This window comes from Abrus precatorius, unplaced genomic scaffold (assembly GCF_003935025.1).
Source record: "Abrus precatorius isolate BTA unplaced genomic scaffold, Abrus_2018 Scaffold7, whole genome shotgun sequence".
Classification (NCBI taxonomy): Eukaryota; Viridiplantae; Streptophyta; class Magnoliopsida; order Fabales; family Fabaceae; genus Abrus; species Abrus precatorius.
The window spans coordinates 34060380-34086292 of NW_020874417.1; the positions used below are offsets into that span (position 1 = coordinate 34060380).

General features: G+C 32.2%; 3 protein-coding genes across 3 annotated transcripts; all 3 read left to right on the top strand.

Annotated features, from left to right (window-relative positions):
* Positions 1 to 3492: 3492 nt before the first annotated feature.
* LOC113871994 (cysteine-rich receptor-like protein kinase 10) lies at positions 3493 to 6917 on the top strand. Its single transcript, XM_027509132.1, has 7 exons — positions 3493 to 4320; positions 4510 to 4641; positions 4741 to 4862; positions 4964 to 5174; positions 5427 to 5664; positions 5825 to 5975; positions 6100 to 6917. Exons 1-7 carry the CDS (start codon positions 3540 to 3542, stop codon positions 6412 to 6414), a joined length of 1950 nt encoding a protein of 649 aa, XP_027364933.1. The 5' UTR covers positions 3493 to 3539; the 3' UTR covers positions 6415 to 6917.
* Positions 6918 to 9136: 2219 nt separating this feature from the next.
* On the top strand, positions 9137 to 16610 carry LOC113871851 (cysteine-rich receptor-like protein kinase 25). Its single transcript, XM_027508946.1, has 6 exons — positions 9137 to 9908; positions 10350 to 10474; positions 10543 to 10753; positions 10859 to 11102; positions 11265 to 11415; positions 16281 to 16610. The coding sequence occupies exons 1-6, from the start codon at positions 9137 to 9139 to the stop codon at positions 16608 to 16610; spliced, it is 1833 nt and encodes a 610-aa protein (XP_027364747.1).
* A 5878-nt stretch (positions 16611 to 22488) lies between these two features.
* On the top strand, positions 22489 to 25225 carry LOC113871854 (putative receptor-like protein kinase At4g00960). The gene is made up of 7 exons (XM_027508950.1): positions 22489 to 23269; positions 23445 to 23570; positions 23713 to 23837; positions 23906 to 24116; positions 24222 to 24465; positions 24627 to 24777; positions 24896 to 25225. The coding sequence occupies exons 1-7, from the start codon at positions 22489 to 22491 to the stop codon at positions 25223 to 25225; spliced, it is 1968 nt and encodes a 655-aa protein (XP_027364751.1).
* Positions 25226 to 25913: the final 688 nt, after the last annotated feature.

Genomic DNA, 25913 nt, shown 5'->3' on the forward strand with positions numbered 1-25913 from the left:
AGAGAAGAGAAGAGAGAAGAGAAACAAAGTTCAGAATACACCCACTGACTTGAAGCGCTACAGCAATGGAGAAAAAATGTTAAAATTGTTGCTGAAGTCCAGAGAAGTGAGAAGAGAGAAAAGGAACAAAGTTCAGAACACACCCACTAACTTGAAGCCCGAAAATCTCCTCCTTGATGAGAATGAGGAACTCAAGGTCTCCAACTTTGTCCTCTTTGCTTGCCGGAGCAGCGGAAATCCGGGATGCTCCTCACGCCCTGCAAAATGCCAGCTTACGTGGCGTCAGAGGTGTTGAAGAAGAAAGGATACGATGGGTCGAACCTGGTTGTGCGGGTTATCCTCTTCGCTTTGCTTTCTGGGTACCTTCCATTTCAAATGTCGAACCGTGAAGCCCAGAATCCAACCTCAAAACGATGATGAAAATGGAGAAATATATGAGTTTTGAACCGTGAACCCTAGCTGATTTTTGATTTTTGGGTGTTCTGTTTTGTTCCTAACTCACGAATGATAGAAGAAATGGGAAAGTGAAAGATGAAGTGAAACTCCCCGTTTCAATTTTGTTGATTCACTCAATTTGAAAAAAGTTTTTAGCCAAGCTGATTTGGAGCCGTTTCCAAGCCGTTTCTGAGTCGTATCAAAATATTTGGAGCCGTATCCAAGCCGTATCGCAACTGTATCCAGTTTAAATTTAATTTTTAAAAATAAATTTAATTTTTGATACTTCTTGGATACGTATCTAAGCGTATCAAACACGTATCAGTATCGGATACGTGTCCGATACGGGTACTTTGCCATTTTTGACGTATCTGGACTTAATAGGATATGAGGTATACCCTTTTTACTACAGCACCAAAACATTGACCTCGGTTGCGAAGTCTGGTACTACAGGTACAGTATCAGTAGTAGGAAGCAATTATAGTAATTATTTACTTGCTTAATCTCGGCTTTTTTATTTAAATAATGTAAACTTAAAAACAAATTCTTAATATATAGTTTTTTTAAACAATTTTCGTGTCTGGGGTATGTCAGTCCACGTGGCATTAGTTTCGTTAATGCGACTGGCGAAAATATTAAATTTTTATTTTTTTTAAAAAAAATTTCGCCACAAAAAATGCTAAATAATCAGATTGTGACATGTGTCAATATCTGTAAAATTTCGCAATATAATTGGCGAATTAAATACCAGTTTCGCCATACAGAGTGCGAAACTCTCGGATTGTGACATGTGTCATGATCTGAGTGAGTTTTGCCATAAAAATTGCACAACTTGCAGGAATCTGACACGTGGCACAATTTTAAGCTATTACGCAAATTTACCTTTATTAATTTTAATAACATAATCAAACTAAATCTGATTTAGATTTAGATGCAAATTATTACCACATTCAAAATAAAAATTAAATTACTAACATTCCACTAAAAAATATTTTTTTTATTTACATATAAATTCAAATTACATATTAATTAAATAAATTTAAATTATTAACATAATTAAAATTATTACATTATATAGTAAAAACTAGTATTATACTTTTATAAATGTTACCGATCTCATATAATAATAATAATAATAGATTTATAAAATATCATGATTATATTATAATATAACAACATGTTATTGTAAGATATTATATTATTTTTAAAAAATAAAATTTTCCAATACAACATAATATAACAATTATTATTGATCATATCAAATAATATATTTTTTTATGTTATATAATTTTTTTGTAATATACAAAAAATAATGTTAATCTAAAAATTAAAAATATTTATGCCCATACATTTCAGTGTTAATTAATATTGATTTTTTTTGTATGTTAGTGATTTAAATTTATTTAATTAAGATATAATTTGAATTTATATGTAAATAAAAAAAATATTTTCTCATGAAATGTTAGTAATTTGATTTTTATTTTAAATGTGGTAATAATTTGTATCTAAATCTAAATCAGATTTGGTTTGATTATGTTATTAAAATTAATAAAGGTAAATTTGCGTAATAGCTTAAAATTGTGCTACGTGTCAGATTCCTGCAAGTTGTGTAATTTTTATGGCGAAACTCACTCAGATCATGACACGTGTCACAATCTGAGAGTTTCCCACTCTATATGACGAAACTGGTATTTAATTTCGTCAATCATATTGCAAAATTTTGTAAATGTTGACACATGTCACAATCTGGTTATTTTGTAATTTTTGTGGTGAAATTTATTTTTTTTAAAATAAAAATTTAATATTTTTGCCAGCAGTATTGGCGAAACTAATGACACGTAGATTGACACACCCCAGATAAAAAAATTATTTCAAAAAAATTATATATTAAGAATTTGTTTTTAAATTTACATTATTTAAATAAAAAAGCCCTTAATCTCAGTGCTAGGTGCTGACGGTTTATTTTTGGGTAATTTAGCAATTGGAGTTAACCACTTTCACACTCACTCTTGATTTTATCAGCAATTATAGTTCATGAAGTTACCATTCTATAGACACAAATTATTGACAAAAAGAGGAATAAAATAAAAATAAAACAAGCCACCGAAATTGACCTGGGTTCTTTAGCCACTTCCTTTGACTTTCTCCGTCATAAGCTTAAAAAAGCGCTGTTGCCTTGAATTAAAAGGCAATGGACATTTTCTTTCAGAACAAATTTATATTTTACAGGGAGAAATAAATTAAAAAGAGTGACTTTGTTATTACTATTTTAGATATTAAAGGTTAAAATTATGATTATATACACAGCATAAATTTTGAAATAAAAAAATTTAATTTATTATCTTTCTTTGTAAACAATAAAAAGAGAGATAGTTATAAAAATAAAAGATAAATAATACAATTGAAAATAAAAATAATTTTAAGTTAAACGACGATAGTATATCATATCTTTAATATATGTCATGACCAATAAAAACGATGGGATATATGTTACATTCTAATTAATTAATTAATTATTATCTTTTTATACCGGAAGCAAATTTACCCAAAATATAATTAGAGACTGGAATGAGGAATAGAGATCTAATTTTTTTAATATAGTTTTTTATTAGACACATATCTTATTATTTTAATTTATTTAATTTCAGGAGACTACGTAAGATCTTTTTTTTTTCTTTTTTCTAACGCCTAGCATATGCCATAACTAATTTTCAAAAATTAAAAGTTAATCGACTGTATTTGACAGATCATTGGAACTAATTTAGATTTATTTAATTAATTAAATTTATATATATTTAAGTTTTAAAAAAAACTCATTTACAATAGAAAATAATTTGAAGTTAAGGACAAATTCGTCAGTCCACACGAAAGGAGGAAAATAGAAAAAAAAACAAAAAAGTCGTGCATGGATACGTGCGCAATTGACTCATCCTGCGAACCGATCCACCTGATCCCTACTTCACTTCATTAACTGATATTGCATTAAAAAAACAGTTTTGTGCTGGCAGTAGCCATTTCCCTTATTAACACTCACCTCAATCTTAAAGTCTGATTATGAAAAAGAAAAATTACCTTTGGCTCTGAGAAAGCAAAGCGAGAGAGAGATGTGTACCTTAAAATCCTCTCCAAAGCACTTGCTGCTTCTATCTCTCTTCACCTTCCTGTTCTTTGCAACTGAAGCGGCTCCTACATACAGCGATTCAATCTGCACAGAAGGACCCTATTACCGACCCAACACAACATTCCAAACCAACTTGAACCTCCTCCTCGCATCCCTTGTCTCCAACGCCACCCTCCACCATGGTTTCTTCCTCACCAACATCTCCCTCGGAACCCCCAATGAGGTCAAAGGAATCTTCCTCTGTCGTGGTGACGTCACCCCTTCTGTTTGTCAAGACTGTGTCACAGCTGCAGCAGAAAACATCACGCACCTCTGCCCCAACCAAACAGAGTCCATTATCTGGTACGACCAGTGCATGCTTCGTTACACCAACAATTCCTTCTTCAACAACATAGTTCCTAGCGTTAACTTGGTCGCCCAACAGAGCATCCCTGACTCTGACCGTACCCGCTTCACCGATTTTCTCGCTGCCACGTTGAAAGATCTAGCACAGAAGACTGTGAATTCTGCTTCGGGCAACAAGTTTGCTACCAAAGAAGCAGATTTCACGAGCTCAATGAAACTTTACACCCTGGCGCAGTGCGCACCCGATTTGTCCACCTTTGACTGTAACATGTGCCTAACAAGTGCCATCAGTGATATTCCATCATGCTGTGATGGGAAACAAGGTGCACGGTCCCTGCTTCCTGGTTGTAATCTCAGATATGACTTGTACCCATTTTACAATGTTTCCCCTGCACCACACCTTCCCTCTTCATCTTCAGGTATCAAACATTTATAATTTCTAACCTTTGCATAATTTAATGCAGTAATACTGCTAATATCACAACTTTTAATAAAGAATTATTATTTATTAACTTTTTATTACGTTTAATTTTGCACGTTTTAGAAAAACGGACGATATAAATAACACTGTCAAGTTGTCAATCTTAGAAAGTGGGGAACCTGTGCAGGAAAAAGCAGTATATCAATAGTTGTGGCGATTGTTGTCCCAGTTATTGTTGCCGTGGTACTTCTCATTGTTGGCATCTGCTTCCTACGTAAGAGGGCTATCAAGAAGTACAATACGTTCATCCAGGATTCAAGTAATTTCTCTTTTTCTGTCACAGTGATTGTTCCTGTTAATTTGTTTCCTTTTTTATTTTAATTTGGTGGGTGCTGATTGCTGTGTTTCTGCTGTGTAGTTGGGGAGGATCTTACTGATTTGGAGTCCTTGCAATTTGACTTGGCTACAATTGAAGCTGCCACAAACAGATTCTCAGATGAGAACAAGATTGGCCAAGGTGGGTTTGGTGTGGTTTATAAGGTATGAAACGTTAAAACATGTTTATGCTAAATGCTGATACTGACATACATTTCTTTTTATGCTAAATTAGTTAAATTGGTCTATTTCCTTGTTTGTTTCAGGGTATCCTCCCTAATGGACAGGAGATAGCTGTGAAGAGGCTATCAGTAACTTCCTTGCAGGGTGCAGTTGAGTTCAGGAATGAAGCCGCCCTTGTGGCCAAGCTTCAACATAGAAATTTAGTGAGGCTATTTGGATTTTGCCTGGAGGGGCAGGAGAAGTTGCTAGTCTATGAATACATCCCAAACAAAAGCCTTGATCACTTTCTATTTGGTATATAACTTGTCTACTCTTCTATTTCTTGACATCGCAATTAATGTAATGATTGATTGCCCTGAACAGACTGATATGACACCTAAAAAGTAGAATCACTTCATAGTATTTGCATGGTGTTATCTTTTATCTTATTAAAAAGCGACGAAGGTGGAGGGGGTAATCGCTTTGCAATAATGCTTTTTAATAAATGGAAATTGTAGTGACCTTGCCATTGCTAACCTGGGCATTTCACTTTGGCAAAATTTGTAGATAACGAAAAGCAAAGAGAGTTAGATTGGTCAAGACGTTACAAGATTATAGTAGGCATTGCTCGAGGAATTCTTTATTTACATGAAGATTCTCAGCTTAGAATTATACACCGTGATCTCAAAGCTAGCAATGTTCTATTAGATGAAAATATGAACCCAAAGATTTCAGATTTTGGCATGGCAAAAATTTTCCGGGCTGATCAGACTCACGTTAATACACAAAGGATAGTTGGGACTTTGTATGTTTTATGCCTTTTTATTCCATCTCTTCTTACATATATGAGTAGCTTATGTCGTAACACATGGTCAGTTAAGTTCTGCAAAAAAAAAAAAGTATGTTCTTCTTTCCAAAAATGTTATTGTTTTTTTAAATAAGTGGATTATATTGCTGTTTTTCAGTGGTTATATGTCTCCAGAATATGCAATGCACGGACAGTTTTCTGTGAAATCAGATGTGTTCAGCTTCGGTGTCTTAGTTTTGGAGATTGTTAGTGGCAAGAAGAACACTGAATTTTATCAAACGAATCATGCTGATGACCTCTTAAGCTATGTGAGTATGAATGAGTCTTCTGCTCTACTGATACCAAGCTTAGCTGCAATGCCTAGATAAACACTATTTCAGTGGGTGAGCAAGGAGATATTCCAAGTTAAATACTAACATTATACTGCCACAGGCTTGGAAGAATTGGCTGGAGCAAACACCTTTGGAGTTACTGGATCCAACACTGAGAAATTCTTATTCAAGAAATGAAGTCATAAGATGCATCCATATTGGTTTATTGTGTGTTCAGGAAAATCCATCTGATAGGCCTTCGCTGGCCACTATTGCACTTACGCTAAACAGTTATACAGTTTCCTTGTCGATGCCACGACAACCAGCATCTTTCCTGCACGGAAGAACTACAAACAGACTAAAGCAAGGGGTTGACTCTGATCAGTCTACCACCTGTTCATTTCCATGGTCCATGACTGAAGTATACCCTCGATAAAGGATTGATTTTCATGTGTGTTGAATCAATCCAATGTGTATTTAAATCTTGTCAAAATATGGTGTTACTATTACACACTTGCCTGGCGGATATGCATTGTAAATATGTAGTGTAGATAAAGATGTCCGAGAGCGAACAGAACAATAATTTACAATCTTGAACAATTTTGTTTTTGAAACATAGGATTGATTTCCTGAGGGATTCTTTTTTCTTGCTTCCATTTATGTTGGCAAGTACTGTACTGCTAAATGCAAGTACCTAGTTCTCCAACATAGATCGATTTAAATTATGATAATAATGTCAGATGTGTCTGGATTAAGAATTTATGCAGCCTAGAGTCCCATTTTATTAACTAAGGCTAGGGCATGCCAGAAGTTTCAAGAGTGAGGACTTGTGTGCATTTTTGTGGTACTAGTTGCCTCAACCATTTCTTTATTTCCCTCGCTTCTCTATGCTGTGCTAACAGAGAACCTTTTAAACCTTTTTGGTGCCAATAACTTTCCATTGAATATGGTATTTTCATTTTTTTTATTACGTATGATATTTTGATTGATCAAGCATCCTGAGAATTATTTTACAGTATTTGGGTCAGCTTAAATTTGTTGTGGGGGAAAGGTGCTCTGAGGTGCAAAATCTCAGGAGAATATCTTGACAAGGAACTAAATTTTTGCTCTCTTATGGGAAAACTCGATTTCTTATTTCTCACCTTTTGCTTGTTTCTTTGCAACTTTTAATGTCGAACTCACAAGAAATTCTAACTTTATGTACACTTGAAGTGGTGCTACCTAATTTGTCATCTACAAATCCAAAACTCGGATATGCTTATTGCTTGTGCTTTCTTTTTACATTCACACAAGGAATTTGATTATCTGAAAGGAAAATAAGTAGTGATTCATAACAGCCACTGCCAAAGTGACGAGTGATGGCGCGTTCTGCACGGCAATCGCGTTCATTAACGTTTACAGCAAGTCCAAAGCAAAAGATGATAGAACAAAACAAATGGGCATACATAAATGTTTGGATGTGTGCATGTTACGTTGCTCAAACAATTATGAGAGGAAGTTAGGTGCATGATAATGATTTGTCTCTATTTTTCTGTATCCGAAGTGGTTTTTGTTGCGTTTTGAATTAATTATGGGCTTTTGTCATTGGCGTAGCAGGGTATCAAGATCCATAATTCAGCCCCGGGAGATAGCAGTAAACATATTCATTTCGTACATATATCATGGATCTGCTGCTGTTTCACAAGATGAATTATCATTATTAGTCATGAAATTCCCCAAGTATTTGAATTCGACATGATTTTGTTCAATATGAACCAATTGGTGTCATTTAAAGATTATTTTAAGAATAGAATTTCTATATCATTTCTTTCTAAGTAGCTGTTTCTAAAATGATTGTTTGTTTGACCATAACAATTTTCTTGGTATCCTTTAAATATAAGATTTCTCCATCAAATTTTGTGCAAGAGTTCCCGAGAGACTTGCTCTTTTAATATCCAACCGATGATGATGTTACATAGTACCTCTTTCATTTTTCTCATAAGACGCGTTGTAAAAATATTAATAATTTTTTATAAGACGTTTATGGTTTTTATAAAATATTTTTTGTATTTTTTTAATAAACAAAATTGATAGAAAATCATTAGATTCAATAACTTGATACGGATTATTGCCAGAAGGAGATGGAGACTCGGTCTGATAATATTTTGACATGGCTGCGGCTCTCTTCATCTGCTTCCTTGAAAGCTTCCTTCCTAATTCAATAATCAATATTTCTACTTAGCTTAGTTCTCTCTTCTGCCCACTGCTATCGCTACACTACATCAAAATGACATCAGATTTTAAATATTTTAAATCAAAATATTTTTTACTTTCGTTTAAAATTAATCTCAGTTCAAATTCAAAATATGTATTATTTTAAATAAAAATAATGGCCAACTTAAGAATGTTTCCTAAATCTCTACATAAAATATCCAACCTACCACATAATCAGACCCTCATATGACTGAATAGAAGCAATGCCCATTGACCTTGCCCTTGCCTCCCCCTTTCAGCTACTAATATATATCAAGAAAAAAAATTGGTGTATCATAATACGTATTTTTTAATACTATTTTCTTGGTAAAATTAAAATTTTATTTTAATGGTTTATGACACGATAAAAGTTAATATTAAAAGTCAGTATATATTAACAAAATAAAATTTAGTTTTAATAAAAAATACTTACGATAGTACATTCAATTTTGTTTTATCCTAAATTCATCATATTTCTCAAAGTCAAAGTTACCACTTGCCAGCCATTCTCTTCACCTATCCAGTCATTAAAAAAAGTTATATGTTCCCATGAATAATTAATCTCTAAGTTGACAAATGCTTTTTTATTTATAAAAAAAAAATTATAAGTGTTTTATTTAACCCATCATTCAATCCCCACTACAAACTCCTTCAGAAAACAAATTTGTTCTCTGCAAAGTCGCACACCTTTTACTACACAGTAACCGCACACCTTTTACTACACAGTAACCACGTGGCTGTCAATGATTGCATCAACTATCAGGCCTCCATCCAAAATAAGATGGTCTGCATTCTTATCTACCATTAAGAAAGGGAATTGTATAATAGCATCTACTTTGAGATACTCCTAATTAGAAAATCGAAACAGAAGGCATAGTACTTGTCATACTGTCCCACTGCGTACCAGGCACCAACTTCAACCCAACATGCTTATCATCAGCTTCTCTATAACCCCATTAGCACTTTTCCCTTTGTTTCTTTTGCTCATCCACGCAAGTGAATCAGCACCCACTTACACTACCCATCGATGCAAAAACCAAACTTTTTACCAACCCAACACAACATTTCAATCCAACTTAAATACCCTCCTCTCTTCTCTCATCTCCAACTCCTCACTTCAGTCAAACAACGGTTTCTACACAACCATCATTGGTCAAAACACCCCTGACGTCGTGAACGGTCTTTTCCTCTGCCGTGGCGACGTCAACGCCACCCTCTGCCACGGCTGCGTCGCCACCGCAACAATCGACATAACACGCCTCTGTCCGGACGATAAAGAGTCCATAATCTGGTACGATTTGTGCATGTTGCGTTACTCAGACACCACCCTCAACAACAACATCGATACTGGGGTTTTCGTGTACGAACTAAGTAAGATGAACATTAGCAAGTCTAATCAGTTATTGGTTGACTTATTTAACGAGTTGGCAGAGAAAGCTGCAGCCATGGCGGAGATGAAGTTTGCTGCAGGCGAGAAGAAGTTCACGAGTACACAGACACTGTACGGAATGGCACAGTGCGTGCCCGAGTTAACAAGAGAAGGATGTGCCAATTGCGTACACACCGCTATTCGAAGTCTTCCCATGTACAGTGCAGGAGCAGACTATATGTTTCCGGCATGTCATATCAGATATCAATTGTATCCTTTTTTGTATAATACCACTTCAGAGATGCCAGGTGTTCCTTCCCCATCTTCGGGTATGCATTAAGCATATATACACTTTTTACGAAACTTAGTTTTCACCAATTTTATTGTCAAAGTAAACGTTGATTGAGAGAGTTTTTGAGGAGGAAGTTGGTTCCTTTCTGTGTCCACTTTAAGCATTATTAGTCAGTCACTTATGGTATTTTAAAAGAGCTCCCTTGGGCAGGAAGCAAAAGTATATCGACGATTGTAGCAATTCTTGTCCCAATTGCTATTTTGGTGGCGCTATTGGTTCTAGGCTGCTGTTGGTGGCGAAGAAGGCGAAACAAAAACCATGATGCGGTCCTGAATGGTAGCATTAATAATTTTAACTTTTTTGAATAAAAATAGAAACTATTATTGCTCTAATTATTTTTCAATTTCAAAGCTTCACAATGTGCTAGCAATTTTGTCAATCACATGAAGTTGTCTACTTTCTTTCTTTTAAACAGCAGCTACGAGTTATTTTATGTGTGAAGATGAGTCTTTGCGTTTTGACTTGGCTACAATAGAAGCTGTCACAAATGGATTCTCAGATGAAAATAAAATAGGCGAAGGTGGATTTGGTGAGGTTTATAAGGTATGAATTAAAATATTCTTAATAAATTTATGTTGACTGGAACTTTCTAATCACAAGCATGCTTTCAGGGTACCCTTCAGAATGGACAAGAGATAGCTGTGAAGAGGCTATCAAGAAGTTCCCGGCAGGGTGACTTGGAATTCAAGAACGAGGCTTCACTTGTTGCACAGCTTCAACATAGAAATTTAGTTAGGCTGTTAGGATTTTGCTTGGAGAGAAAGGAGAGGATACTTGTTTATGAATTCATACCAAATTCCAGCCTTGACAACTTTCTATTTGGTTTGTAATTTTTTAATTTCATTAACTTGTTATATGGACTAATTAATTCTTCTTCGAAACTCAATTCATCGCTAACTTCAATCATACAATTTGACTAATTTGTAGATCATGAGAACGAAGAAGAGCTAGACTGGGCAAGACGTTACAAAATTATAGTTGGACTAGCTCGAGGAATGAAGTATCTCCATGAAGATTCTAGACTAAGAATAATACATCGCGATCTCAAGGCTAGTAATGTTCTATTGGATGCGAACATGAATCCAAAGATTTCAGATTTTGGCTTGGCAAAGATTTCCCCTAATGATCAAAGTCAAGTAAATGCAGCAACAAGAAGGATAGTTGGAACATAGTAAGTTGAAGGCCAACAAATGTAAATTGTATCACCAGCTCCTTAGCAGAGAAGTAGTTTAATTTCTAGCAAACTTTATGTTATTTTTCCTTTTTTTCTGCCTTCAAAAATCTTTCATGTTATTTTACTGGAACATACATATTGATATTTTTTTTGTTTCAGTGGTTACATGTCTCCAGAATATGCAATGCATGGAAAATACTCTGTGAAATCCGATGTGTTTAGCTTTGGAGTCTTGGTTTTGGAGATCATTCATGGCAAGAAGAACTCAAGTTATTATCGATCACATGAAGATGACGACATTTTGAGCATTGTAAGTTTAAATTAAACCACAATTCAGTGGTGTCAAAATTTTGCTGCATGAAAAGATTTAGGTTATTGGGCGATGATAGTTTTTGGTGTAGGTGAGATGAATAAGATAATTAAAATGTTAGTAGGAATAATTAAAATTGGTAGTTGAAGAAGTTTTAGTAAGAGACTCAAGAGATAGAGAATTGATGTCTTAATTACTTATTCTTCATGTTTACAATGAGGTAGCATACCTATTTATAGGCATTATCCACCATTAGGTTTGAATGGTTTAATATACTAGAATTATCTAGAATCTTGAAGATTTACAATATTCTAGAACTCTCTCTAGAAGTATCTGCAAAATAGAAGATGTAAATGGTTTTTTCTAGATTGTTCATAGTATTTTTTTAGACTATTCTAGAAATTTGTATCAATTTCTAATATTCCTTCTTGATGCAAATTTCTGTAACTCCAAGCATTGTGCATAACTGTTAAAATTTTGGTCTTGGTAGTGCTTTTGTGAAAATGTCTGCAACTTGATCTTCAGTTGTGCAATACTCAAGCTTGATTTCTTTAGTTCCTTCTGCTTTCCTGATAAAGTGATATTTGATTGCTATGTGTTTTGTTCTACTATGATGCACTAGATTCTTTGTCATTACTATAGCTGATTTGTTGTCGTAGTAGATTGTAGTAGGCTCCTTTTGTTTTTCACCTATTTCTTCAAGTATTCTTCGTAACCATATTGCTTGACTTGTAGTTTCAGCAGCTGCCACATATTTTGCTTCTGCTGTTGATTGTGCAACAGTTGCTTGCTTCTTTGAAACCCATGAGATTGTTCCTGATCCTAGTGAAACGGCATAACCAGATGTGCTCCTCATGTCGTCAATTGATCCTGCCTAGTCACTATCGATATAGCTAAGTAGCTTTGAGTTGCTTATAGTTTTGTACTATATACCATACTTTTTTGTGCCTTGTAGATATCTTAGGATTCTTTTTGCTGTTTCAAAGTGAATTTGGCTTGGACTTTGCATAAATCTTCAAAGAAGACTTACAACATACATTATGTTTGATCGTGTAGCGGTAAGATATAGTAAGCTTCCAATCAAGCTTCTGTAACGTGATGCATCATCAGCTTCTGGTGCTCCATCATTTTTCTTTAATTTCTCATTTATCACCAATGGAGTGCCAACAGTCTTACATCCATCCATCTTGAATTTCTTGAGTAATGCTTCAACGTATTTCTTCTGTGAGATAAAATTTCTTTCTTGTTTTTGTTTTACCTCTATTCCGAGGAAGTAGTTCATTAAGCCAAGGTCAGTCATTTCGAAGGTCTTCATCATATCTTCTTTGAACTTAGCTATCATCTCCACATTATTTCCTGTGCATATAAAATCATCTACATACAAGGAGACAATGAGTATGTCATACTGACCTTGGATCTTGGTGTATAAAGTTGCCTCACTTTTGCTCCTCCTGAATCCTTGGTTTGCAAAGTATTGATCAATTTTGCTATACCATACTCGTGGAGCTTGCTTCAATCCATATTTTCAATCTTAGTACTTTGCCTTCATTACCTTTGCTGATGAAGCCTTGTGGTTGCTCTACATAAATTTCTTCTTGAAGAATGTCATTGAGAAAGACAGATTTTACATTTAGTTGGTAAATGTTCCATCCTTTTTGTGCAGCAAGAGCAATTAGGGTTCTTATAGTATTCAGGTGGGCTACTGAAGCAAATGTCTCGTTGTAATCAACTCCAGGTTATTGTGAATATCCTTTAGCTACCAGTCTTGTCTTGTACTTTTGTATTATGCCATCGGGATTAAGCTTAGTCTTATAGACCCATTTTACCACAATGATATCTTTATCTGTGGGGCAATCTACTAGCTCCTATGTGTTATTTTTTTCAATTATTTTTATCTCTTCTTCCATTGCCTTGATCCATACTTCTTGTTTTGACGCTGCTTCAAAGCTCTCAGGTTCAGTTATGTCCAGGTTATAGGTCTCATATATATCTACCAAAGATCTAACTCGTCTTGGAATAGACTCTGGTGAGGAAATTTGTTGTTGTGGAGGTGAAAAACTCTCACTGAGACTTCTTCAATTTTTTGGAGTTGCTGCATTGGTATGGAAACATTTTTTTGAACCTTTCATCTTTTCAATTCCAAGCAGCACTTTCATCAACTTTAACATCTCGACTAATAGTGAGCTTCTTAGTTTGCAAGTTGTAGACTCGATATCCTTTTGACTGTGTGCTATATCCTAAGAAGATACCTCATACAGTTTTGTCTTCTAGTTTGTGTCTCTTCTCTTTTGGAATATGTATGTAGCAAATTAATCCAAAAACCCTTAGATGTTTTGTTGATGGTTTTTCCCCATTCCAAGCTTCAAGTGGAGTTTTATCTTGAACAGCCTTAGTTGGGCATCTATTAAGTATGTAAACAGCAGTATAAATTGTTTCAGCCTAGAAGGTATTTGGCAATTCTTTCTCCTTCAGCATGGATCTAGCCATTTCCATTACTGTGCGGTTTTTCCTCTCAGTTACTCTATTTTGTTGTGGAGTATATGCAACGGTAAGTTATCGTTGAATGCCTTCATCATCACAGAATTTATCAAACTCTTGAGAGGTATACTTTTTGACACGATCACTTCTTAATACTTTTATCTGTTTACCACTTTACTTCTCGACAAGGGCCTTAAACTTCTTGAATATTCCAAAGACTTTTGACTTTGCTTTGATGAAGTAGATCCAAGTCATTCTAGAAAAATCATCAATGAAAAGGATAAAATACCTGTTATATGAAGTGATGATGTCCGCATTGGCCCGCAAATATTTGTATGAACAAGCTCCAATAAGTCTTTTGCTCTCCAAGCTTTTCCAGTAGAAAATGGGAGTCGATGTTGCTTGCCAAGGAGACATCCTTCCCAAGCTTTATTATTTTCTTCAAGACATGGAAGATCCTTCATCATATTCTTTTGATATAATAATTTTAAGGCATGAGTATTGAAGTGGTCAAATCTTCGATGTCAAAGTCGTGAATTATCAACTTCTGCTTTCATGGCCATGTTTTGAAAGCTTATTGGAAAACTTCTATTTCTTTTCTCCATCTTTACTTGACCAATCTCTTATTTTTTTACTGTCATATATCTTACACGTATCCCTTTTGAAGTGAAGAGAATAACCTTTCTCCATCATTTGGCCAATACTCAAGAGATTTTTCTTGAGATTGGGGACTAGTAAGACATCAGTAATAAGTTTCGTACCTTTCTTTATCTTCACTATAACAGTGCATTTGCCTTTTGACTCAGCGATAGTATCGTTCCCCATTCGAACTTTCACTTTGATGGATTCGTCGATATCCTTGAACATGTTTATATCTTTGGCCATGTGATTGTTGCAGCCACTATCCAAGTACCAATTTCTACTCGTTTCAGTGTTGGAATCTTGGGTAGCATAGAAGAGATGTGGTTCTCGATCATACTCTTCAGCAGAATTTGCTTGATACTTGTTTTTGTTGCGATAATATTTTTTCACATGTCTATATTTCTTGCAGTGTCGACATTGTGGTTTTTCACGATACCGACATTCTTCTTTAGCATGATTTGTCCTCTTACAGATGCCGCGTGGAGGATATTTATCTTGATTGCTTCTAGAGAAATTTTTAGAATCTTCTTTATTTCTAGAAGTTTCTCCATTATTCTTTCTCCTTTCATTCCCTTTATTCTGAGACCGTAATTTGAGCTTTGATTGAAAGGCATTTTCTATTGAGTCCTCATCATGCCTTTTCAACCTTTGCTCATAAGCTTCAAGAGACCCTACCAACTCTGTCACTGATAGAGTAGATAGGTCCTTTGTTTACTCAATAGTGGTCACAATTAGATCATATTTACGGGAACTGTAATCAGTAATTTCTCAACAACTTTTTTGTCAAGAATATTTTCTCTGTAAGCTCTCATTTGATTAACCATTTCTTTTATTTTGGAATAGTAATCCATGACGGTCTCAGACTCTTTCATTTTTAATAATTTAAACTCTCATTGTAGAGTTTGAAATTTTATAGCGCGTACCTTTTCGCTTCTTTCAAACTCCTCCTGCAGCGTACTCCATGCTTCTTTGGCTGTTGTAGCACCCATTATTCTTGAAAAAATTGCGTCAGTCACAGCTTGTTGTAGAGTAAACAAGGCCTTCAAATCCTTTTGTTTATTCTCCTTCAATTCTTTTCTTTGAGCTGCAGTAAAGGATGATATGTCTGAAGGAGTACTAAATTCTTCTTCCACAACATCCCACAAATCTTGGAAAATGAAATATGTTTTCATTTTTGTGCTCCAAAAATCATAATTTTTGCTATTGAAAATGAGGACGGGAAGATATAATGGTTGAGTAGTGCCAGGCATGGGTTAGAAAATTTTTGGAAGTGGTTTATTTTAATTTTGAAATAGTATGGTAATATATTTAGGCCCAGTAAATGACTGAACGTAGCTCTAATACTACTGATAATTTTTAGTATAAGTGAGATGAGTAAGATAGTTGAAATGTTAGTAGGAATAGTTAAAAATGATAGTTGAAGAAGTTTTAGTCAGGGACTCAAGAGATGGAGAAATTATGTCTTGATTACTTCTTCTTCATGTTTACAATGAAGTAGCATGCCTATTTATAGACATCATCCACCATTAGGTTTGGGTGGTTGAATATACTAAAATTATCTAGAATCTTGTAGATTTACAATATTTTAGAACTCTCTCTAGAATTATCTACAAAATAGAAGATGCAAATGATTTTTCTTAGATTGTTCGTAGTATTTTTCTATACTATTTTAAAAATTTGTATCAATTTTTAATAGGAGACCCCATAAACGTGAAACTTGTTCTCTAACTCGAGTTTTGCCACAGACTTGGAAGAATTGGACAAATCAAACACCGTTCTTGATTTTGGATCCAAAATTGAATGGCTCGTATTCTCGAAATGAAGTTCGGAGATGCATCCACATCGCTTTATTATGCACTCAAGAAAACCCAGTTGATAGACCTTCAATGGCGACAATAGAAGTTGCGTTGAACAATTATTCTGTAACTTTAGCGTTACCTCGACAACCAGCATCTTATCTGCGATGGAGAACAACACCAGACAGATTAAGACACCAACGTGGTTCTGATGGGAACAGGTCCCCAATCCCTTCGTGTCCGAATGATTCTCTGATTACTGAGGTATATCCCCGCTAAAGGTTGTAACTAATCTCGTTAAATTGAATCACACACACATAAAACTCTCGGGAACTCTGTTGTTTACGAAGAAGTGAAACAAATGTGGCATATGAAAATCGAACTATTTTTTGACTAATTTAGACTCTGTCGTATAAGTGGATCTATCTTTATATAAAATATTCCTTTCATTATTACTTCATATATAAATTATTTAAGTCGTTATTACTTTGTGCATAAAATACCTTTATGTATCCTATTTCTCACGTAATCAATTATTAATGGATATTCTTTTCGTTTTGATTAATTATATTTTAAAATTTATATAAAATGTGATGAGAATTTATAAATTAATTTTTTAAAGAAAAAATTAATTAATTCATTAAGACAAATAAATAATAGTTATATGTAATAAATTTATAGTATATTTAAAAGTATTTTATCTTAATTTTATAATCACATATTATGTAGCAAAATATCAAGATATAATAAAATTATAATAATTTTAAATTATATGTTTTCTAAAATAATAAAAATAATATATTAAATATTATAAATTTTGTACAAATAAAAATATTTATAAAAATTGAAAGTTTATATAAAATAATAAGATAATTTTGATAAACATAAATACATAATATTTTTAAAAAATCAAAAAAATTTATATAATGTAATAATAAAAATTAAGTAGCAACTTTTGTATTTAAATTTCAAAATAAAATTAGACATAAAATCATTGTAGTAAAAAAATATAATTCACACATGATTTTTAATAATTTTAATTTTAAAAAATAAATATAACAAAACATGAAAGAAAATAATTCTATTAATTATTTTATTTTTAATTAAATATTTTTATTTATAATATAAAAATGAATAATTAAACTAAGTTGTTTTTAAATTCAATATCAATCCAAATAACGTTAGGTGGGGCCACACAATTGAAAAACACGAGTATGTTACTGTGAGACACCTTTGTATTTGAAGCGTTACTCGTGACTTTCGTGTCAGAGCTTCCAATAGTATTCCTGGTTAATAATTTTAAATAATAATTAAGAAAAATAAAAAAAAATAGCTTAATTAATATAATAAATTTGTTAATTATTTATTATTATTGAAAAATTGACTCACAATATTAAAATAATATTATATTCACTAATCATTAATGATTAAATTACAATAATAAATTTAATGTTTATTTAAAATTTTAAAATATCACTTAATATGATTAAGAAAAAAACAAAACATGACAAATGAAAGAAAGAACATGTACATTGAAAAATATATTTTTGTAATATATTAAATATAAATAAATTATTATGTTATAATATTTTTTAAAAACTTAAAATTAAGGCTTTTTTTATACAAATAAAAAAATTATTATTTTCTAAATATCTTGAAAAGAATAAAATTATGTAAATATCCTAAAAAAAACATATAACAGAAGTCGATTTAAATGAATTTTCGTTTTGAAAATTTTTACACAAAAATCGATTTAAATCAACTTTTATTATAGGCATAATGTTTTATATAGAAGTCCATTTAAATCGACTACTATTTTGCTTTTGAAATTTTTTACACATAAGTCAATTTAAATCAACTTTCATTCTATTTTTAAATTTTTTTACACAGAAGTCGATTTAAATTGACTTTTATTTTATTTTTAAATTTTTATATAAAAATTAATTTAATTCAACTTTCATTTTGGTTTCAAATTTTGTTTACACATGAGCCAATTTAAATTAACTTCACTCACACATGAATATGTTTTAGAAAGAAGTCGATTATAATTAACTTTGTAATACATAATTAAAGTTAATTAGAAAGAAGCCTATTATAAATAAATAAAAATTTGTCATTTGATGATGAGAAAATTTTAAAATTAAGTGTGAAAATTAGAGTGAGATGATAACATTCATTAGCAATCGCTTTGCACGTCTGTTCTTAAAACTTACAACAAATTTTAATACAATGACACAATGTGCTACACACAATATGCATGATATGCTGAAGGGATGCCACACATTCTTTGTAGCTTCTAGAGCTAATTTGATTGCGTGATAGGGATTGGGCTGGAGCTCGTCAAGAGTAAGACAGTAAACCATACAATCGACGGCTAGCAAGAATAAGGAAAAAGATAGTAAAAGCTTAAGGGACTCATCACGAAGGCAAGTGCTCCAGTTGAAGCTATAAATTAAAAGGGAAGACTAAGTAGCGGTAGTTAATTGAGATAGGAAGCAACTCATCCGTTAGAATAAGGAAAAAGATAGTAAAAACTCAAAGGATTCACCACGAAGGCAAGTGCTCAAGTGGAAGCTATCAATTAAAAGGGAAGATCGGACAGTAGTAGTTAACCGGGGAGACAGCAGCTCATCCGTCAAAATAAGGAAAAAAATAGTAAAAGTTCAAGGGATTCATCACAAAGACAAGTGCTTCAGCGGAAGCTATCAATTAAAAGGAAAGACCGAGTAGTGATAGTTAACCAAGAGGAGCAGCTCATCCGTCGGATGAGATCCTTCTACTTCACGTTTTTGGCTTATCTTTTTCTTGCGTAGACACTTTCAAAGCAGCTTTGTCTCCACCTCAACCTTCTCCGCTCCTACCTAGGTATCTCCAAGGACTTGAGCTAAGGGATTGTTTACTGAAAGTCCCATATAATTATCATGCAATCAAATTACCTCTAAAAGCTACAAGAAATGAGTGACATTCTTTCAGCATATCATGCATTATGTGCAGCACATTGTGTCGTTGTATCAAAATTTGTTGCAAAGTTTAAGAACAGACGTGCAAAGCGATTGCTAATGAATGTTATCATCTCACTCTAATTTTTATATTTAATTTCAAAATTTTCTCATTATCAAATGATAAATTTTTATTTATTTATAATAGACTTCTCTCTAATCAATTTTAATTATGCATTACAAAGTTAATTATAATTGACTTCTTTCTAAAATATATCCATGTGTGAGTGAAAGTTAATTTAAATTGACCCATGTGTAAACAAAATTTGAAACCAGAATGAAAGTTGAATTAAATTAATTTTTATAAAATTTAAAAATAAAATAGAAGTCAATTTAAATCGACTTCTATGTAAAAAAAATTTAAAAGCAGAATGAAAGTCGATTTAAATCGACTTCTATGTAAAAATAATTAAACCTATAATAGAAATCGATTTAAAATGACTTATGTGTAATAATTTTTAAAATAAAAATGAAAGTCAGTTTAAATTGACTTTTGTGTAAAAAATTTTAAAAATCGACTTTTATGTAAAAAAAATTATACCTATAATAAAAATCGATTTCTATATAAAAAAATATAAAAATTAATTTAAATCAACTTTTGTTATACGTATTTTTAGAATATTTATGTAATTTTTTTAAAAAATATTTAAGAATTAATTTAATATTAAGTTTTTTTTTTGTATATATCAAATTATTTGCTATTCAAATTAACTTCTATTAATAATATTTTTTTTATCTTTAATATATATTTAAATGTTTTTAAAATTATAAAATATACCACTTACATAAACTCGTTATTTATAATAAAATTAAACTTCAACTATTTTTTTTTGTCCAGATGATATGATAAGTCAAAATATTTTTTAGTAAATGATCTATTAGTTTAAAAATTCATATTATATTAAACTTTTTATAAGTCAGACCGAGTAGCTGCGGGATTCGATATTTTCAGATCTCTCCGAGTGCAGATGTGGTAGTATGAAAGCTTCCTTGCTAATTGAGTATTAGTACTTAGCTTCCTTATCTAATCATTTCTCTTCAGACTTAAAATTTAAGAATATAGATAACTTTGTTTTAGAAATAATCCAGTGACTGTTTTCGCAATTCTTGGTTGTATAAAGACAACTTTTCATCCCACACGCTAATTTGTAAAATAATCTATACTATTTTAAATAATAATAATAATGAACTTAAGAATGTTTTCTAAATATACATAAAATATCCAACCCACTACATTATCATACCTTGATGTGATTCAGTAAAAGCAATGCCCATTGACCTTGTCAAGAAAAAAAAAAACCTGAATTATGAAAGGTTTTTTTTATATATATATATATATATATATTGTTTGTCTGTTAAAAATAAAATTTTATTTCAATAATTTATAGTACAATAAAAATTAACATTAAAAATCAGTATATATTATCAAAATAATAAAATATTTGCAACCCTTCACCTAATTTTATTTTATGTTTGTACTGCATAAGAGAATTACTCAATCCTACATATAGAAAAAAGAAATTGAATACTTACTCGGTCCAATTTGAACCAATATCTTATCAGGATTTAAAGGTAAATAACTTAATTAAAGATAATAATTAAAATATTATTTAAATCAAGAAAAGAGTTAAAATCAATGTTAACTTAGCAGACCTATTAGTCCATTACAATGCCTATAAAAAGAAGGTAAGAAGTACATGTGAAGGGTTCACTTTTTATTATTAAATATCATTTATAACTTAGAGCCAAATCCTGACTTCAGCATTAGAATGCCTTTTGCAGGTATCCTCCCACATCAACGATCTTCAGAAAGACGTCAGATCAGATATTTAAACAAATACCCTTGCCTTTTCCAGGTATCCTCCTACGTCAGCGATCGTCAGAAGATATCAGATCAGAGATTTAAACAGATACTTTCACACGTCAGAAAGACGTTAGATCAGAGATTTAAAAACAATCATTTCCCTAACAGGAACAATATTAAATTTATCAAAATTTTAAAGTCAAAGTTGCCTCTTGTCAATTGTTGTCTTCGTCTTCACTTATCTGCTGTTAAAAAAGTTATATATATATATTCCCATGAATAATTAATCTCTCGGTTGACTAATCATTTTTTATTTGTAAAAAATTAAATAAAACGTTTTATTTAACCCATGCAATACCCATCAAGTTTGTTCACTTGCGCCGACTCATTCTATTTACTACAGTAACCACGTGGCTGTCTGTGATTGCATCAACTATTTATCTATACATGTATCTCCCAATTTGATCTGTTCGGCCCTTACATGCAATCACATATTTTATGATATATTTTTTTTCTATATAACTATAACATATTATATATTTTTTAATTATCAGATATAAAACTAACCTTTGAATCTCTGTTGCATAGCTACACTATTGCATTCTTTATCTACAATTTTTAATTTGCAAATTTAATTTTAATTTTGATTATAATTTTAACTATTATTTTATTTGCTTTTTCATAATTTTCACTACTTTTAATTATTATATACATTATTCAATTATCATCGATATAAATAAATATTAATATATTATTACATTATAGTTACAGTATTAAAAATGAAATAATCAAATTTTTATTATAATATAAAAATGATTAAATCAACAACCAAAATGTTAATATATATTCCTTTAAATATAATATAAAATAATTTTTATATAAGAGAACAATAGTTCATTAAATATTTTAATATATTTATTTTATAATATTAATATGTTTTTATTATAAAATTAGTTTTATGACTGTTTTAACAATTAAATAATTTATAAGTATAATTGCAATATATTACCAATATAATTTTTTTTTACTTATTATAAAAAATAATTATTCACTAATATAATAACGTCTAACTAAATAACAATATAAAAATATTTTATTCTATCAACAAACTTCAATTAAATTTATAATTTATTAATCAAGTATACTTGTAAAAATAATTAATAATAAAATAATATTTTTATCATTAACTGTTGTAAATAAAATTAATTTTATATATCTGCTCATAGGTTGGGAATTAAATCTAGCAGTATCTACTTCAAGGTAGGCTATTCCTAATCGGAAAATTAAAACCAAAGGCACAGTACTTAACATATTATTACACTACACTGCACGAGCGCATCAACTTCAACTCAATATGCATATCATCAACTTCTCTGTAACCCCATTAGCACTTTTCTCTGCGTTTCTTTTGCTCATCCACGCAAGGGAATCAGATCCCCCTTACCCTGTCTATCACTGCCAAAACCAAACATTTTACCAACCCAACACCACATTTCAGTCCAACTTAAATACCCTCTTCTCTTCTCTCATCTCCAACTCTTCTCTTCAATCCAACAACGGTTTCTACACAACCACTGTGGGTCAAAACACCACTGACGTCGTCAACGGTCTTTTCCTCTGCCGTGGCGACGTCAACGCCACCCTCTGCCTCGGCTGCGTCGCCACCGCAGCAAACGACATAACACGCCTCTGTCCGAACGACAGAGAGTCCATAATCTGGTCCGATTTTTGCATGTTGCATTACTCCAAAAGCACCCTCAAGAACAACTTGGTTACTGGACTTTCCGCGCACGACCACACACGTGTGATAAACTCGAACATTGACAAGTTCAATCAGTTATTCGCTGAGTTACTTTACAGTTTGGTGGAGAAAGCTGCAGCCGGGGTGGAGATAAAGTTTGCTGCAGGCGAAAAGGGTTTCACGAGTACACAGACACTGTACGGTATGGCACAGTGCGTGCCCGAGTTAACGAGAGAAGGATGTACCGCGTGCTTACAAAGCGCTATTAGAAGTCTTACCATGTACAGTGTACGAGCAGAGTTTATGTTTCCGGCATGTCATATCAGATATCAATTGTATCCATTTTTGTATAATACCACTTCAGAGATGCCACGTGTTCCTTCCCCATCTTCGGGTATGCATTAAGCATTTATACACTTTCTACGAAACTTAGTTTTCATCAATTTTATTGTCAAGTCAACGCTGTTTTGGGATTGAGAGGGTTTTTGAGGAGGAAGTTGGTTCCTATCTCCACTTTAAGCATTATTAGTCAGTCACTTATGGTATTTTAAAAGAGTTATCTTGGGCAGGAAGCAAACGTATATCAACGATTTTAGCAATTCTTGTCCCAATTGCCATTTTGGTGGCGCTATTGGTTCTTGGCTGCTGTTGGTGGCGAAGAAGGCGAAGCAAAAACCATGATGCGGTCCTGAATGGTAGCATTAATAATTTTAACTTTTTTGAATAAAAATAGAAACTATTATTGCTCTAGTTATTTTTCAATTTCAAAGCTTCACAATGTGCTAGCAATTTTGTCAATCGCATGAAGTTGTCTACTTTCTTTCTTTTAAACAGCAGCTACGAGTTATTTTATGGGTGAAGATGAGTCTTTGCGTTTTGACTTGGCTACAATAGAAGCTGTCACAAATGGATTCTCAGACGAAAATAAAATAGGCGAGGGTGGATTTGGTGAGGTTTATAAGGTATGGATTAAAATATTCTTAATAAATTTATGTTGACTGGAACTTTCTAATCACAAGCATGCTTTCAGGGTACCCTTCCGAATGGACAAGAGATAGCTGTGAAGAGGCTATCAAGAAGTTCCCGGCAGGGTGACTTGGAATTCAAGAACGAGGCTTCACTTGTTGCACAGCTTCAACATAGAAATTTAGTTAGGCTGTTAGGATTTTGCTTGGAGAGAAAGGAGAGGATACTTGTTTATGAATTCATACCAAATTCCAGCCTTGACAACTTTCTTTTTGGTTTGTAATTTTTTAATTTCATTAACTTGTTATATGGACTAATTAATTCTTCTTCGAAACTCAATTCATCGCTAACTTCAATCATACAATTTGACTAATTTGTAGATCGTGAGAACGAAGAAGAGCTAGACTGGGCAAGACGTTACAAAGTTATAGTTGGAATAGCTCGAGGAATGAAGTATCTCCATGAAGATTCTAGGCTAAGAATAATACATCGCGATCTCAAGGCTAGTAATGTTCTATTGGATGCGAACATGAATCCAAAGATTTCAGATTTTGGCTTGGCAAAGATTTCCCCTAATGATCAAAGTCAAGTAAATGCAGCAACAAGAAGGATAGTTGGAACATAGTAAGTGGAAGGCCAACAAATGTAAATTGTATCACCAGCTCCTTAGTAGAGAAGTAGCTTAATTTCTAGCAAACTTTATGTTATTTTTCCTTCTTTTCTGCCTTCGAAAATCTTTCATGTTATTTTACTGGAACGTCCAGATTGATATTTTTTTGTTTCAGTGGTTACATGTCTCCAGAATATGCAATGCATGGAAAATATTCTGTGAAATCCGATGTGTTCAGCTTTGGAGTCTTGGTTTTGGAGATCATTCATGGCAAGAAGAACTCAAGTTATTATCGATCACATGAAGATGACGACATTTTGAGCATTGTAAGTTTAAATTAAACCACAATTCAGTGGTGTCAAAATTTTGCTGCATGAAAAGATTTAGGTTATTGGGCGACCCCAGAAACGTGAAACTTGTTCTCTAACTCGAGTTTTGCCACAGACTTGGAAGAATTGGACAAATCAAACACCGTTCTTGATTTTGGATCCAAAATTGAATGGCTCGTATTCTCGAAATGAAGTTCGGAGATGCATCCACATCGCTTTATTATGCACTCAAGAAAACCCAGTTGATAGACCTTCAATGGCGACAATAGAAGTTGCGTTGAACAATTATTCTGTAACTTTAGCGTTACCTCGACAACCAGCATCTTATCTGCGATGGAGAACAACACCAGACAGATTAAGACACCAACGTGGTTCTGATGGGAACAGGTCCCCAATCCCTTCGTGTCCGAATGATTCTCTGATTACTGAGGTATATCCCCGCTAAAGGTTGTAACTAATCTCGTTAAATTGAATCACACACACATAAAACTCTCGGGAACTCTGTTGTTTACGAAGAAGTGAAACAAATGTGGCATATGAAAATCGAACTATTTTTTGACTAATTTAGACTCTGTCGTATAAGTGGATCTATCTTTATATAAAATATTCCTTTCATTATTACTTCATATATAAATTATTTAAGTCGTTATTACTTTGTGCATAAAATACCTTTATGTATCCTATTTCTCACGTAATCAATTATTAATGGATATTCTTTTCGTTTTGATTAATTATATTTTAAAATTTATATAAAATGTGATGAGAATTTATAAATTAATTTTTTAAAGAAAAAATTAATTAATTCATTAAGACAAATAAATAATAGTTATATGTAATAAATTTATAGTATATTTAAAAGTATTTTATCTTAATTTTATAATCACATATTATGTAGCAAAATATCAAGATATAATAAAATTATAATAATTTTAAATTATATGTTTTCTAAAATAATAAAAATAATATATTAAATATTATAAATTTTGTACAAATAAAAATATTTATAAAAATTGAAAGTTTATATAAAATAATAAGATAATTTTGATAAACATAAATACATAATATTTTTAAAAAATCAAAAAAATTTATATAATGTAATAATAAAAATTAAGTAGCAACTTTTGTATTTAAAT